At 38.0% G+C, this 17714-nt stretch overlaps 1 protein-coding gene across 1 annotated transcript; it reads left to right on the top strand.

Annotated features, from left to right (window-relative positions):
* Window positions 1-716: 716 nt before the first annotated feature.
* On the top strand, window positions 717-17492 carry LOC113148140 (alpha-2-macroglobulin-like). Its single transcript, XM_026339661.1, has 35 exons — window positions 717-819; window positions 959-1139; window positions 1302-1458; window positions 3800-3852; window positions 4516-4536; window positions 4670-4835; window positions 4940-5024; window positions 5151-5271; window positions 5671-5788; window positions 5880-5989; window positions 6079-6291; window positions 6400-6615; window positions 6864-6927; window positions 7065-7210; window positions 7448-7597; window positions 8017-8160; window positions 8261-8342; window positions 8446-8605; window positions 9078-9303; window positions 9700-9826; window positions 9972-10087; window positions 10179-10230; window positions 11369-11452; window positions 11621-11797; window positions 11900-11975; window positions 12224-12380; window positions 12512-12586; window positions 12713-12875; window positions 13167-13354; window positions 13762-13974; window positions 15200-15321; window positions 15423-15513; window positions 16504-16572; window positions 16655-16754; window positions 16923-17492. Exons 1-35 carry the CDS (start codon window positions 734-736, stop codon window positions 16988-16990), a joined length of 4377 nt encoding a protein of 1458 aa, XP_026195446.1. The 5' UTR covers window positions 717-733; the 3' UTR covers window positions 16991-17492.
* The last annotated feature ends 222 nt before the right edge of the window (window positions 17493-17714 follow it).

Here is a 17714-nt window from a genome sequence, read left to right on the forward strand (position 1 = left end):
GTGTGGCCTGTCCTGAGCATTGAACCAAAGACATCTGACATTTGTGTCTTTATAAAACCAACATACCTTTTGTCTGTGTGTAAGTGCAGAGAGTTGGAAGAGTTCTGTTTTGAGCACAATTTTGAAAGTTGAGAGTATGCAGAGGTGAGTAGGTTGTTCCACCATCGTGGAACCAATGAGCTGAAAAAGTTTTGCCTGAGATCTTTTGAGGTGAGCTGACCACAATCATGGTCAGAGAGAGGGATTGTAGACCAGGGGTGAGGGTGTTTACCCACCAACAAGTCACGTTCATGTTGAGTTGACCACTTTGTAGGCAAGAGTCAGGGCTTTGAACCTGATGCAGGGAGTTACTTACTGGAGAAAGTCTCTATGGACTTAGTAATCAGGATAAGAGTTGTTTACATAATACAATGATACATCCTACGCTGGGTAAAGGGCAGAGTTGCAGCATATGGTGACATACTTAGTCATGTGTTTATGATGTTCCACTTTTTGAAGACAATGTCAAACGTTAGAACTCCCTAAAGTAGAATTATACCTTTCCTGAATAAACTATTAAAAGTGTGCATTTATTAGAAGTCAACCTTGAGTACTACATTATTCAACATTAAATTGATAAAGGTTTGATTTACGGGACAACAGGAAATCAAATACAGGGATTACGTGTGATGAGAGAGTGAACTTTTGTCAGTAACTATTTAAAAGATACTCTACAGGTTCCTCCCAGTCAGTCATGGGGCGTCCTGGGATTCAGATGTGGACATGGACTCTGTGTGTCTTTTTAAAGTGGTTGAGTGTGGATCAAGTGTTGGGAGAACCGTAAGTTTAGAAACAGTAATATTAATACTTTTTGCATGATTTAGTAGGAGATATTTTTTTCTAAATATTTGGTTTGTAGTTCTTCTGTCTGATTCACTGAGTAAACATCTGGTTTGTATTATTATCTTTTTGCCTGTAGACAGTACATGGTGGCCATTCCTGCAGTTCTTGAAGCTGGATCAGAAACCAAATTCTGTGCAAGTCTCCTGCAGCCCAGCAGGTCTGTAGTCATGACTGTCACTTTGGTTTCTGGAGAGGGAAGCACAACCCTTCTCAAGCACACATCCAGCGAAGAGTTTCATATGTGCACTCAATTTAAGGTCAGCTCCTGAAAATAATAATTTTAAAATGTTGTTAATAGAAATATAATTCTGACCAATAATTAATTTTATAATATAGACATTAAGGTGCACACACAGATGTGACAGTAGCCAGTGTTTAGACAGACATTTGTGATTTCTGAAAGTGTGTTTTTGTCACAGGTTCCTTTAGTGCAGAAAAACGAGGTGCAGAAGTTTCAGGTGGAAGTACGAAGCAGCATATTTTACTCAAAGCAAGTCAGGAAAGTTATGATTACAGTCTATCAGCCATTGACATTTGTCCAAACAGATAAACCACTCTATCTCCCTGGACAAACAGGTAATCCCAAGTTAATGATTTATGATGTTGTAGATATTTTTTATACAGTGCATGCAGAAAGTATTCATGATGCTTAACTTTTTCTAAATTTTGTCATGTTACAGCATTTTTCCCAAAATAGATTAAATTCATTAATTTTCTCAAAATTCTACAAAACACGCCATAATATCAAAGTAAAAAAAAGTTAGTTTGAAATCTTAGCAAGTTCATTATTAATAAAAAACAAACAAACAAACAAATTAATTTACATAAGTATTCAAAGTCTTTGCCACAACACTCAAAATTGAGCTCTGGTGCATCCTGTTTCCACTGATCATCCTTGAAATGTTATGACAACTTGTTTGGAGGTCACTTGTGGTATATTTATATGATTAGTCATGGTTTGTAAAGGTATACACCTCTCTATATAAGGTCCCATAGTGCATGTGCATGTCAAAGCAAAAACAAAGCAAGTCCAACAAATTGTTTGTAGACCTCAAAGACATGATTGTATTGAGGCACAGATGTCAGGAAGTGTACAAAAATCATTGAAGGTCCCAATGAGCTCAGTGGCCACCATCATTCATAAATGGAAGAAGCTTGGAACCTCCAGTACTCTTCCCAATGTGAGCTGCCTGGCTATGCTAATCGATCTAAAGACAAGGATCTTAGTCAGGGAGATGACCAAGAGCCCAGTGTTCACTCTGAAAGAGTTCCAGTGTTTCTCTGTGTAGAGAGGAGAACGTTCAGACTGGGGCGACGGTTTATCTTTCAACATGGCAAAAACCCTAAGCACACAGGGAAAATAACAAAGGAGTAGCTACTGATCTGAAAATGGGAGAAATAGATGCTCCCCATTGAACCTGATTGAACCTGAGAGAGGAGAGCAAAGAAAAGAGAGAAACTGCCCAACAATAGCTATACCAGGCTTGTAGCATCCTACTCAAAAAGACTTGAGGTTGTATGTACATGTGATTTTTATCAATTTTATTTTTAATACATTTGCAAAGATTTCAAACTAATTTCTTTCACTTTGAGTTATTGGGTATTGTTTATCTCATTTTTTTCAGTAATTAAAAATAAATCAACATACTGTACCAGTATACCAGTAAAGCAGATAGTAGCAATATTTATCCAAATCAAAATATATATCAAGTTAGATCAACATAATGCTAGCATAATTCTGTGTGGTACTCCGTTGTAGTTGCCCAATGTCCTGGTCCAATTTTGCTCTGGTAGTGCTTACAGCATGAGCCTGAAGCATGGCTAAGCCCAAACCAGATTGACGGGTTTGAATAGAGGTAACAAAGCAGGTGAACAGCTCCATAAATGCTGACAAATGTGATTGGCATAAGACTGGAAATCTCAGATTGATCATCTGTAAGCCTACAGTGCCTGTGCGATGCCCTTGTTGGGGCTTAAGAAATGTGCCTTAATGTGCGTGTACATTGTCATGCTGAAAAACCATGTAGAATATGAGGAGTGACAAGTCTGAAAATGTTTGCAAACAGGGCCTCTCAAAAGCAATCAGTATCGAGGTTGGAGCCTGTCCAACGGGATCAGGGAGATGCTGTGGTAGCAGCAGACACAGATGAGCTGTCAGATGAACATTCGAATTTATCACCATTGGATCCAACACTGCCATAAAAATTGTTTTAAAAGTTTGACAAGACATCATGAGGACATCCCGTCTGTCCCACTGAGTAATAAGCCCAAAATGTCTTCTGCTCCAGTCAGAGTCTAACAAAATTCAAATTAAACGTGTAGCATTACTGTGTAGCTAATGTGGCTACGTTCAACAAGCTAACCCAGCAAAATAACAAGACAAAACATTAATTTACAGATTCAAACTTTGAAAGATCCAGATTTCACAGTCAGAATCAGTCCATCTTTAACATTACGTCTTGAAGCCATGAACGGTTGGAACTTCATGCACTTCAACAGTGTTTTGCTCACTTGGGTGAGGACCGCTCACAAAAAAACAAATAAATCCACAGTTTGTTCAAATCCTGAGAGGATGGGAGGAAGAAGAGTGATTTCTGTGCCACCATGTATCCAACAAGTGAGCACTGTCTGTGTTTTGCAATCTGCTGCTACTGTTTTGCTGTTTTCAGAGTGAGCAGTGATTTAGTCCTTGAGACTCGACAATATGTCAGTACACCAGTATGTATGTGTCTGTATACTCCTATCATACTTCACACAGTGTGGAAGAAGGGGAAACAAAAAAGGGATGATTACAGGACACAGATTGAAGAAATTAGAGACAGAAAGACAAACAAATTAACAATCTACTCCCATATTCATGATGTTTAACTCTACTTTAGATGAGAAGTAAAAAGCTGTGATCTTGAATTTCTTCCAGTGCATTTCAGAGTTATCACACTGGATACCAAGTTCAGACTCGTCAATCAGATGGTGAGTGTCTCTTTTTTTATTTCTTTTATTTCACATGATAACAGTAGTTATCAGTAATTAAAAACAATCTAATGTGAATAAGGATATACACAACAGTAATTGATTTTAAAGGTGAAGATAACTTATGCACTGAAATGACTGACATGAATGTGCTTTTTAAACAGAGTTAAAAATTCAATTAAATTTGTGTTGATGAGGGTTGAAACTAACATCACTTTAAAGTTGCAACATTATAAAAAATAATACAGAAAGGAAAAGATGAGTTTAATAGGTCTTTCTGTAAAGGATTAATCTTTTCACATTGATGTTGTGCATTTGCCAAATAAAATAAAACAAAGAAAACGACTTTACACTCTGAAAATGCTTTGCATGTGAACTATTTCTTTTTTAACTTGAAATCTTTACAACTGGTTTCAACCGTTAAACTAAAAAGCGGTGGGTGCTGTGATTGGGTGGGTCCTCTCTAGTGAATGATTATTTTAAAGGGGGAAATTATATTTGTATAACACCACATACGATAATATAATTATAAAACCAGAATAATGACTGCTCATCAAAATAGCATAGTTCATTTGTCAAAAATGTCAAAAACACACTCTGATCCTTGATGATGAAAATAAATAAATAAATAAACCATCAATAAATCACTTTGCTTTTTTGCAGTACAATGTCATTGAAATAAAGGTAAGAATATTTCCACACACCAAGAGCCAACTCCTTCTGTGAAGGTAAAATTAGTGTATCATCTATTGTTTATTATGTCTTGATTCTGAGATCATAAATACATATTTAATTATAATTTTTTATATTATACCAGGATGCCAAAAACAATCGGATTGGACAGTGGCTCAATGAAACATCAAATGGTAAAATATTGCAGCTTTCTTACTCCTTGAATTCTGAGGCCCATGAAGGAAATTACAAAATTACTGTGTCACCTGGTGAAAATGAAGTCGGTCTTGACTTCAAGGTGGAAAAATATGGTATGTTTTCTCTAGTACTTTAACATTTAATTACTATCCATTTAATAAAAAACACAATTTACCTTTCAGAAGCAGGAATGCTAACAAGCATGTTTTATCTCCAGTTTTGCCTAAATGTGATGTTAAAATTAATTCACCTGATGAAGTAATTATTAAGCAGGAAGAAATTGAAGTTGAAGTGTGTGCCAAGTAAGTAAAAGCCCTTTGATTGTGGATTAAAAGTTGTTCTTTCTAAATAGCTCAAATTTAAGATTTGTTCGTTGACTACTTTTAAACAATACATTGACTTTTACTGTGTATTTGTCATTTAACCAGGTATACTTATGGACAGTCTGTACCAGGAAGTGTAAATGTTGTGGTGTGTCGACCTCCTTACTACCCTATTTTTTATTGGGAACATAACTTGGCAGTTCCATGCTACAATGAGACAAAAGAGGTACAGTTTTCACAACAACATGATGATGATGATGATTATTATTATTATTATTGTTGTTGTTGTTGTTGCTGCTGTAACAATTTTACCACACTGTGCATTATAAAGTAAATGAGTATGAATTATGAATGTAGTTTTACTGGGTACTAAGAGGTAACGTTGCTACAGATGTAATATTATTACATCTATCTGAACACCCTACCACTTCTGTCATTATGTGTGTTTCTTTCTAGCTGACATGTTGCATTATGTTATGTGCACAATCTTAGAATTTTTTCTATGACACAAGTTTACCTGTTGTAATCTGTGATGTATTTCAAAAGTATTATTTCCTTGTTTTCTCGAGGTTCCAGGTTTTGGACCTTGGTTTTACTATATGTCTCATTTTGTTTTGTTCTCTAGACAGACAAAAAAGGCTGCACCACATTTACCATCAAGATGTCAACTTTCAAAAATCCTCATCTTGTAATGCTTGGGGATATATTGACTCTTGATGCCAACATGAAAGAGCAGGGAACAGGCAAGTTTTATTATGTTTATATTTTAAAATGAGAGTTGGCTATTAAAATAATAGCCTGATAATTGGTCTAACATGGAGGCTTCACATACAGGTGTTTCTCACCTACAACAGAAGATGATAAGGATTTCTTATGTTGTTGGAAAGCTATCCTTTATTGATACACCTAGGATTTATCGTCCAGGATCAATTGTGGAGGGAAAAGTAAGTGTAATGTTGTCTTCTCTTGTCTGTAAAAAAGTCCAGCTGAGGTATTATACATTCTTAGTTATAAATCTCTGTGCTTCTAACAGGTTCAAGCACTGTATTACAATAATACACCAATTTCTAATATGCCACTGTACCTGTTTGAAAGGAAAAGGATAGGGGATACACAGTCATCACGTCTGCTGCAGAATCTCGAAACTGACAGTGATGGTGTTGCTGCTTTCTCATTTAGCACAACCAACTACAGTTGGGACATCAACCTCCATGTTCAAAGTGACAAAACAGACAAAACCATTACTGTGACTATTTGCTATTTTTATTCTTTTCTTATATCTAAACATTTGCTTGGTCATTAACTACTTCAAGATCATATCATTTATCAAGTTTTTTTTTCTTTGTATGTGCAGGATGGCTATTTAAGAACACAAGAAGAAACCTTTCCTAGAAAAACATATTATGAAGAAGGAGATCACACAATGTCTCTGATGCAACAGTTTTCCTCTGGCACCTCTCTGAGGGTGAAAAAGAAAGATAAACCACTTTCCTGTGACACAGAAGAGGACATCTTTATTCAGTACACTGTAGTTGGAGAGGCCCAGGGCAAAGTGGATGTGATGTATCTGGTGAGTGAAGAGTGACCTGTTTCTGTCACCAATTGTTTCTTAAAGTACAGTTGTATTTGTAAAGAAACACTTGTCACTCTGGAGATTTTCTTGTATTGTACCATGTGATTCTGTGCAACGCATTGGTTGGCATCCTGATGAATGAGAAAGCTAGATTTCAGTGCAGTTGAGTGAGCTGAAGTTTTAGTATTACACAACATTAATCTTCAATCATCAACCCTGGTCTCACTTTTTGTTAAATTCCACAGGTCTTATCCAGAGGAGCCATTGTCATGCAAGGCTATAAAGAGATTGAAGTTAAAGATAAATCAGGTGGGCAAAGATCAGACTTAATTATGAGTTCAGTGAATGACCATTTAAAAAGCGGTTTTATTGACTTATGGAAGCATGTAAATAATGAATGGTAACAGGAAGCAAATGGTTCAAAACAGCTGGTTTTCCTGTTTCAGTGAATGAGGGTGAGGTGTCATTTAAGTTGAAGATGTCTCCAGAGATGGCACCAGAAGTTCAGGTTGTAGCTTATGCTGTCCTCCCCAGTGAGACAGTGATTGCCAACAATGCCGACTTCTCCACGGAGAAATGTTTAAGTCACAAGGTCAGTAAGACAAGAAGACGTGACAATAACTGCTCATCACATGTAGGTGTAATTGTTTTAGTTGGTGGTGTAGTTATCTCTTCACTGACCAAAATAGTGAACAGTTCCTACCTGTCTCCTAAAATAATTTTATCTGAACTGATCAATAATGTTTCATGTCTGGTGGTGTGTGTTGTTCATGTTCACCCTAACCCTAAGTCCAGAGGTTGCAGTTTGTGTTTTCTCTGTGTGTATCAGGTGTCGTTGGAGTTTTCTCCGTCCTCTGCTGTCCCAGGAGAGGAGGTCATCATGCAGGTTTCGGCTGATCCAGATTCTCTGTGTGGTGTCAGCGCTGTTGATCAGAGTGTCCTCATTAAGGAGCCAGGGAAAAGTCTAAATGCAGACCAGGTGAAAGCTGTAATCAACTGAAACTAGATCCATCCATCCTTTAGTTTTTGTGTCTGGATAGTGTTTAAAATTGTTTACATCAGTCAGTCACCAGTAGCAGTTAGTGTGAGTAATTCTACTAAAGTCTGGTAGTCTACTATTTCCTTGTGATGTGCATCACCTCTCTTTTTATAAAGGTACCACAAATAATAATGAAAAAGGTATAAAACATGTAAGATTTTACCTTATGGATAAAGGCAGTGTTAAGACAAACATTAAGTGTATTTTTTCTCAAGAGAAAAGACGAAGACTTAATTATAAACTGTATTTATAGTGTATGGCCTTGATCCAAAGATTTATCTAATGATCAGATGTTGAAAGAATGAGAAACATTTTGATTTGTTTACAGCTATCATAGCTACCATATTTTTCTTTTTTAGATATTTAAGTTGCTGCCTGTCACAAAAAATCACCATATTCCAAATGAGGTCAAAGAGCCTAAATGTTTGACTGTACGAGCAAAACGACATATTTTGGATGTTTCTGAAAGTGATGGAATAAACGATGCCTACGCCGTTTTCGAGGTACTTTTTCTACATGAATTACTCTACAATTAAAATAATATGAATAAATATTTTAAAGTAACTTTTTTTTTTTGGTGATGTTTGTTTGTTCATTATCTAGAACGTAGGATTAAAGATGGCAACAAACTTGCTCCTTCGAATACCTTCATGTGTAGAGTTGAAAGGAATAGTTTACAACCATGGTGAATTTTTTTTTACATCTCATGCTATATATTTATATATTATATATATTATATTCTTGTCTAGTCTCCACCAGTGATTTTGTATTTTCTGGTTTCATTTCAGGACATTATTCATGTGGCTTTCCTGATTTAGTCGTATCTGAGCGGCTAGGGCAGGATTTTTATAATTATAATATACATTCACTTATTGCTTATATTCCACCAATAAGAACTGTTCACACTTTCTTCCCTGAGACTTGGATATGGAACTTGGTGGAAGTTGGGTAAGCTTTAATGGCAAATGATGGGGATGATGGGGATCAAGCAATAATAAATAAAATAAACTGTAAACAACAATACAATACAACTCTTTTACACAAACAATCAGGCAATCAAACAACAGAATCATCTTAATGTGAAAAGAGGATCATCTGATATCTAAATTATGTTGCTAGCACATAACAAAGTCCACTGGAAAAACATAAGTATAGCAATATAATAAACTTTGCTCTCTACATTGAAATGTGTTTTTGTTCTTTATTAGTTGAGGAAGGTAGGCGTTGTTTAAGAGAGCTAGCTGGTTTTGCATATGTTTGCTACAAACATGCTGGATGTTCACATGTAGGATTTTTAGAAAATCTGATGTAGGGATGACTCAAATGTTCAGATTAATTTTGCCATCCCAGTTAATAATCCATTGATTGACTCTGTTAATGAAGACCTGAAGGGATGGTGTTTGTGTCTTTTCTGATCCAGAGCGTCTGGAACAAAGGATGTGTCCCTCACTGTCCCAGACACCATCACCACCTGGGAGACGGAGGCTTTTTGTTTGTCCTCTCAAGGATTTGGTTTGGCTCCTCGTAAAGAAATAAAGGTTTTCCAGCACTTCTTCCTGGAGCTCACCCTGCCCTACTCCATCATCCGGGGGGAGCACTTTGAACTGAAGGCGACCATCTTCAACTACCTGACCAGCTGCATCTCGGTAATCAATGGATTTTAAATTACATAATTGAGAATGTCAGTATGCTAACAGGCTCATAATGATAATGTTAACATGCTAATGTTATATTACATTATTCAGCATGTTAGTTTTAGTTCGGTATGGTAACATTTTGTAATTAGCACTAAAAACAATCTAGAGCTGAGACAAAACAAGCTAGTTACTTCTCAAGTTTCCTTGTGCTTAATGTATATCATGTGAAGTACTTTCTGAACCTGCTATCAAACATGAAACTTAAACAGATCTGCTTTTCTTTGCCTTTTATCTGTATAAAGGATAGTCATAGTCTCTTTCCTTACAACAGGTTGCAGTTTAACAACTGTCTGCATTTGCTGTAAATTTACTAGTTCAAAATATATTGTTGTGTCTCTTGAACAGGTCACTGTGACTCCAGCTCCCTCTTTACATTATACACTAACCCCTCTCTCTGGAGACCAGTACACATCTTGTCTGTGCGAAAATGAGCGCAAAACCCTCCGCTGGACCATGGTTCCTTCAGCTTTAGGTGAGAGTCAAACATCTAAGTTGGAGAAAGTGCCGTTTCTCTTTCCCCAGAACAATGACTTTTCATCTCCATAAAATCAGTGGTAAATCTTTGAGAGTTCAAAAGTTGTAAGATTTAAATAGTGGTCTTAAATTATCTTTATTAGGGACTGTCAATGTGAATGCTGAGGCTGTAGCATCTCACCTTTCATGTGACAATAAGATTGTGAGCGTGCCGGACAGAGGTCGTATCCATAAGGTCACAAAATCTCTCATTGTAAAGGTAAAAAGTTTGCTGCTAACATGTCATTGACTTCACACTGTGACTTTGACTCATTATGTATTCATTATTTTTCCATCCTCTTCCACCTCAGGCTGAAGGAACTGAGATTGCAAAGGTCTATAACAGGCTGCTCTGTCCAAAAGGTCAGTATGGTTTATACCAGACATAATCTGTCAAACATACTGAAAATAGAGAGTAAGTTGATTGCATGAGAAAACCTTTTGCACTTGAAATTATCAAAAAAAGATGACCACATTACACTTATGCTGGGATCATTTAATGGTGGAGGTTCCTGCTCCTTATCTTACTAAATGGATACGTACACAACACATTTTGAGAGTGTAAAACAAACCTGCCTGAATAACACAACAAAGACTGTACTTCTTAAGAAGGATGAGGAAGTTTGGCATGTCTCCCAAGCTCCTCAACAGCTTCTACAGCTGCATTACTTTGTGGTACGGCAACACTACTGTGGCAGACCGTAAAAGTCTGCAGAGAGTGGTGAAAACTGCTGAGACGATCATCAGAACTCCACTGCCCTCTCTGCAGACCATTTACCATCGTAGAGTTCACAGGAGAGCTCCTCAAAGACCCCACACATCCCCAACATGGACTGTTCACACTTCTCCCCTCAGGATGAAGGTACAGGACTGTGAAATGCAGGACGTCCAGACTAAGCAACTCCTTCTGTCCCTCAGCCATCAGACTCTTAAATGCATAACTTCCACAACATACAAATATCATATGTCACTGCCATGCTAATGATACTGCTGCTGTTACGGTACTATTGCACATACTATTTGTACATACTATTTATTTTAACATTACTTGATTCTATTTATTTACATATTGTATTCTATTTCTATGTCCTAAGTCCTATTTGTATTGTACTGATTAAGCTGTAGGCATTCACTGTGGATGGCAAAGAAAGAATTTCGGTGCACAGGGAAACTCGTTTCCTCACTGTGCATATGACAATAAACACTTTGATTTGATGATAAACTGAATGTGATAAACTTGGAGACTACTCAGCAGCTGCCATTGAAAGTAAACACTTTGAGGTACAGTTCCTGGATACAAAAAGGAATTTAAATGTGTGACTGGTGCTTTATGATGATGACCCTGATGGAAGAATTTATAATGCCAAAAACCCCCAAAAAACTCCAATAATATTTCCACTCTGATCTGTTACAATTCATGACCCATTGACCATCTGTTATTTAGTACTGACTACCTCTTGGCTGTCTCTCTGTAAAGTGAATGTTTGCTGTTTGTACACAGGAGAAGCTTTGACAGAAGAAATAAACATACAGCTCCCAGAGAATGTGATTGATGGATCTGCTCGCGCTTCAGTATCTGTTCTGGGTAAATTGATGGATTTAACAATATTTACAACAGTGTCAGGTTTTAAAAATGGACTTTCGTGACTGGATTGTTTCTCATAAGCATGTTTTACTTCGACAACATTGTCCAAAGTACTACATTTATTAGGCTACATATGGGTCTGTGGTCTCAGTGACTGTTGTTGTGCAGGTGATGTCCTGGGCCGAGCCCTGCAGGACCTGGATGGACTGTTGCATATACCGTACGGAAGTGGGGAGCAGAACATGGCACTTTTAGCTCCCAACATCTACATCCTCCAGTACCTGAAGAACACACAGCAGCTGACACCAGTCATCAGTGAAAAGGCCACAAACTTCCTCACTAGTGGTCAGTCTCTGTTGGATATTTGTTGCTGTTAAAAATGAACATCAGACATGTTAGATTGCGTTCATCATTCATGTAACAATAATTGCAATCTTTGTTATATAGGATTCCAGAGACAGCTGAACTACAAACACATTGATGGTGCTTACAGCACATTTGAATCAGAGCCAGGGAACACTTGGTAAGAACATTACTGATCAATTATGTATTATGAAACGAAAAATACTTTCATACTTATATCAGAAATATACAAAATGGGCCGATGTGACACTATAGAGGAAAATAAGCACGTCAAACACAAACAGCACTTCACTTACCTTAAATCTTGTTATAATCCAAACATTATTCACAGTAACATGTTATGTTTATTGTACTGCTGTGTCTTATTCTGTCTGATAAAATCTAACCTTGTTCTTTGCTTCTCCTCAGGCTGACTGCATTTGTGCTGAGATCTTTTACTAAAGCTCAGACTTTCATCTACATTGACCCAACAAAGATTAAAGAGTCTAAAACTTGGCTGAAGAATAAACAACGAGAAAATGGCTGTTTTGAACAGTCAGGAAAACTCTTTAACAACAGAATGAGGGTTAGTTGACAGTATCTATACAGTCAGAATGAAAGTGAGGCTAATACAATCTGAAGTTATACTTAGATTTTATGTAAGTCTGTAAAATTTCATCCATTCATCATTGTGTGACTTGTGTTTCCTCTCTACAGGGTGGTGTGTCTGATGAAGTGACTCTCACTGCTTACATCACTGCTGCCTTCTTGGAGATGAACATGTCAGCAGAAGTGAGCAAACTACACTATTTCCTGTACAGTGTCTCACTATTTTTATTAACTGCTAGATGGATTATAATAGACAACCTAACAATGTTTACATTTCCTCTGAAACTGATTAATTATAATTTGTTCCAGAGTCCTGTGATAACAAAGAGTCTGTCGTGCATCAAAGAGTCCATCAGTGACCTCAGTAACACCTACACTACAGCTCTGCTGGCGTACGTCTTCACCCTGGCAGGAGACATGAAGACTCGTGGTCACCTTCTGCAGCACCTGGACACAGTTGCATCAAAACAAGGTGAGTCTTCATCTTAAAAAGAAATTATTCTGATTTCACTACTGCGAACCAACTTTATTTCTTGACCAACCAACAGCTTGTGGCTGATAAAGGCCATAAGTCCAAACATGTTGGTTAACCAACAAAGGTTTAAATAGTCTCCAAGCTTTGAAGGAGTTTGATTTTTTTCAGATTTGCTTCCTCTCATCCATGCACCTTGACAGCAGGTGAAGTTGTGTCAGAAATTCCAGCTTTTTGTTTGTACTGTTAATAAGTTTTATTATACGTTTCTTTGTGGATTCCTGTTTTAAGGAGGGTCCCTCCACTGGTCTCAAACTGCAAGACAATCTTTGGCCCCTCTGTCTGTGGAGATCAGCTCCTATGTGCTACTCGCCAAACTCAGCACCTCCCCTACAAATGAAGATCTGATCTACAGCTCCCGCATCGTCAGGTGGCTGACGACACAGCAGAACTATTACGGAGGCTTCTCTTCCACACAGGTACTTTAACCCCAAGCAGAGTAAAAATTAACTTTGTGGTGCACATACAGGAATTGTTACAGAGACACATGATAAAAAAAAAAAAAAAAAAAAAAAAGTTAAAACAAAATGTATCTGGTTAACTGAACTAAAACCATTACTGTATTGTTAATAAAGTCTATGTCAAACAACATGATAACACTGCAAGTCTGTCACTTTAAAAAGATTTTAAAAATCATATTTTGATGGTGATGAAACATTTTCTCAAACTCAAACTAAGGTTTCTTTGAAAGTAACAGAACAGAGGAGTAACATTAACTGACGCTTCAACAAATATTTTTGATTTCATCACACTAAGGACAACAGCTGTGTTGTAGCCTGTAAACTATATATTATTTTATCTTTTCTTGTGTGTGTTGTACATGTAGGACACCGTGGTGGCTCTCCAGGCTCTGGCTCTCTACTCCACTCTGGTGTTCAGTCCTGAAGGATCTAGTACGGTGACGGTCCAGTCTCCCAGTGGTCAGCTGACATTTGATGTGAACCAGGACAACAAACTGCTCTACCAGGAGAAAACGCTGCAGGACCCTACAGGGAAGTACAGCCTGGAGGTGAAGGGCACTGCATGTGCTTCAGTACAGGTCAGTCAACACTTAAAGCCGTTTCTTAGTTTAAGTTTCATAGTGCGGCGAGACAATGATCACAAACACACTGCCAACTCAACGAAAGACTTCTTCAGAGTCAAAGCTGTCACGAGCTGAATGAAGGACTCCATGGCCAGAGATCAGACAAGACAGAACTGAGTCCTCAATCTTTATTTATATCAGCTGAACACAGTAAATCAATGAATTGAATGAAACAGTCACTAGATGGGAGGAGATGACGTCGGGCGAGTATGGTGATCTGGTTGGAAACCGGAAGTGATGTCAAAACCAAGATGGCCGACCAATGGAGAGCACATGGAAAAATTGAGGACAATGGAGAAGGTTCAGGACTGAAACAAAAGTGTCACCCAAACACCACGAGAATATAGTCCAATCCAATATAAAGCAATATAATGTCTAAACCCAATGTGGGAAAACAGGATGGTGCAATGAACACAGGCAGTCCAAACAATGAATCCAAAAGGCTAAACTCAGGTCGAGGGTAATCCAGGTCATACACGGTTAGGCAGTTCAGAGGTAAGTCCAGCAGGCAAGACCGACAACGGAAAGACAATCCAGGTCAAAAACACAAAGGAGTCCAAACAGTCTGAGCAGGGAAAAGAACAACAAGGGACAAAACAGGGAAAAACACTCACTGAACCAAAGGGGTGAACAGGAAGCAGAGTCAGGTCAGGCTGGTCCAGTGAGGGGGAATCCAGGGTAGACAGGGTACAGGTCCGGGAAAAGGAATCAGGCAGGTCTGGTACAGGTCTGGTACCATGAGCAGGGGGAATGACGGGGAATAAACAGAACTCACAGCACCAGGGGGTCAGGCAAGAGACGGGGTCCAGAGCAGTCCAAAAAATCCAAAACAAATCAGTCCAGAGAAACACGGGATGGTGTCCGGGAATCAAGAACAGACTATCTGGCAGGGGAGACAGGTGAGCAGGCCGGTATTTATAGAGTGGGGGAGACCAGGTGTAGTCAATTAGTTGAGTGCATGTGATCAGACTGGGAAGAGGAAACAGGAAGTTGCCAAAATAAGAGCATGGTGGGAAACACAAGCAGCAACGAGGCTGGAATCATGACAAAAGCCAACAAGTAAATTGGTCTTAATGCTGTATAACAGTAGTTTGTAACAGGGGACTGTAACAATAAGAATAACTTCCCAGATTAGTGTAAATTACTGTGCGAAATATTACATCTTGTTTGTGTTTCCCAGGTTTCTCTTCATTATAACATTCCCACCCTGCCTGATGTCAATACTCTCAGTGTGGAGGTCAAACCAGAGGCCAACTGCAGCGAATCTCTCAAACCCAGCCTCACCCTGAAGCTAAACTCACTGTAAATAACCAACAGGCAAATATGGATCACAGCATATAACTAACAGAACTATGAAAGGGTAAAATCTCACTAAGTCACATCATGTTTTCATTTTGTTGCAGATACAGTGGAACGGAGAACAGTATAAACATGGTGATCCTGGACATCAAACTGCTCTCTGGGTTTGTCCCAGTCTCAAAATCTTTAAAACGGGTGAGTGAGTTGTGAACACTTTAGCTTTCATTTCAACGTTTTTGCTCCAATACACAACCTAGAGGATATAATCCTTCATTTTTCCCACCCATTTTTCATACAAGCTAAAATATTTTATGTGTTTTGTTGCCCAAAAGTGCCCTAATTACATAGATTTTTCAATGAGAGCTTCTCGGAGAGTTGTCTATGGGTGAAAAACAAACAATTATGGAGCCAGTAGATAGATAGATAGCCAGTACAACCACTTGGAAAGTAAGTCTACCATTTGGCAGACAACAACAGCTGACAACAGAAACCCTGTGAGAGCTGTAAAGAAAGAGCTTAAAACAAATGTTAGTGACATCAGCAACAACCTCCAGAGGGCAGGAGTGAAGGTATCACAAAGTACAAGTAGAGAGGCTGCACAAGACAATGCAAACCACTAATTAGCAAGGAGAATAGGATGGTCAGGCTGGAAATTGCCAAAAAGTGCAGTAATAAGCCCCCAAAATTCTGGACAAAGTTTTATAGACTGATGAGATGAAAACAAATCTTTACCAAAGTGATGGAAAAAAAAAGTCTGGAGAAAGAAAAGATCTGCTCATGGCCGAAAAAATATATGTTCAACTGTGATAAACAGTGGTGGTAGAGTCATGGCTTGGGCTGCATGACTCAATAATCTTCATTGATGATTTAACACATGATGGCAGCAGCAAAGTGAACTTAGAAGTCTCCAGACTTAAACCCTATAGAGCATCAATTATATTGGCTTTTACAGGCCAGGGTGAAACCTGGAAAAGCAACACAAAAGAAAAATGCTAAAGTTTGGTGATGTCATTAGGTTAAGTAAGTCTTATTCACTGTGATCTATTTTAAGTTTCAATACATTGAAACACAACATGGTCTTCTAAGCTGTTTATTGGATCCTGTAACCATGAGGCTGCTGCAGTACTCTTAGTTTTGATGTAATGATGAAGATGATGATAACAATTCAATATTGTCTCCTCACAGCTCATCAATGCCTCATTTGTGAAACGCGTTGAAGAAAAGAAAGACCATGTTCTGATGTATATTCAACAGGTGAGAGGACTTTATAGCAGGGAACAAACAAAGATGCTCTCCAGATTGTATCTGATGTTGTCAGCCTGTGTTTAACCAACAGTTACGAAGGGACATGTCAATCAAGTTGAAGCTTGTTCAGGAGTTCCCAGTTCAGAACCTGAAGCCAGCTGTTGTCAAGATCTATGACTACTACCAGCCAAGTAAAACAGACAATTCATATCTTGTGTACAACTCTAAATCCAACACACAATGGCAGACTCTTTACTGTTACAATAACAAAGTAAACATATAAAATAATATGAAGAATAATCAGTATTTTCTACAAATATAAAGACACTTTGACCATTTTCTTTTTCTTTTTCTCTCAGGTGAACAGGCAGGGACAGAATACATCTACCCTTGTGCTGCAGTCCACAGTTATGTAGGAAAATCGTAATATTCTTCACATTCAGTTACCGGCTGAATAGTGTAGTGTAAGATCGCCCTCTATGTGGAAGAATGGGGTATGAATCCAGCTGTGAGCTACCTCCAGTAAGAGTCGTTAGGCAAGACCTCCTTACACTTACCCTCTGTCTGAAGTAAATCAAAGTTGTACTTGAGTAAATGTTCTTAGTTACTTACAGTACCACCTCTGTTTCTTAATGTGTTCTGAAAGCAGCGCTGAAGCAATTAACGTCAGATTATTCATTCGTGTCTGTTGGAGACTGGTCCATAACCTGATAATAGGATGACATCTGATCTGATCTGAATTGTAGATAAACAGAACTATAGATAAAGTTGTCAAATAGTCAAGACTACAGTGATAATGTCAAGGCAGCTTTTGAACATGTGATTATTATAGAATGAACAATTGCTTATTTTTAATTATTTAATTATATATGATTTAGACAGATGGACAGCCCGAGTCAGGAACTGTCAAAGTGGATGTGTGCAGACCTCTTCGAACCTATACTTCCAGTACTGCTTTAAATACCCCATGCTAAAAGGAGACAAAGCAGATACAGTTGATACAGTGTCATCTCTCTGCTGACACAAGATGTCTATTTACTTCAAATGTGGGCCATATACCCACATTGTTTGTATGTATAATACAACTATAGTAGACATTTACCACCAAATTGCTAAATAACAGATGTTGTCTTTAATATCTCACGTTGCCA

The sequence above is a fragment of the Anabas testudineus genome, chromosome 13 (assembly GCF_900324465.2).
Source record: "Anabas testudineus chromosome 13, fAnaTes1.2, whole genome shotgun sequence".
Classification (NCBI taxonomy): domain Eukaryota; kingdom Metazoa; phylum Chordata; class Actinopteri; order Anabantiformes; family Anabantidae; genus Anabas; species Anabas testudineus.

Coding starts and splice junctions, on each gene's coding strand:
- LOC113148140 (XM_026339661.1), top strand. CDS start 734: ATGGGGCGTCCTGGGATTCAGATGTGGACATGGACTCTGTGTGTCTTT. Junction 12,876..13,166: donor CACAGTTGCATCAAAACAAG/GTGAGTCTTCAT, acceptor TCCTGTTTTAAG/GAGGGTCCCTCCACTGGTCT. Junction 16,573..16,654: donor TTCTGATGTATATTCAACAG/GTGAGAGGACTT, acceptor TTTAACCAACAG/TTACGAAGGGACATGTCAAT.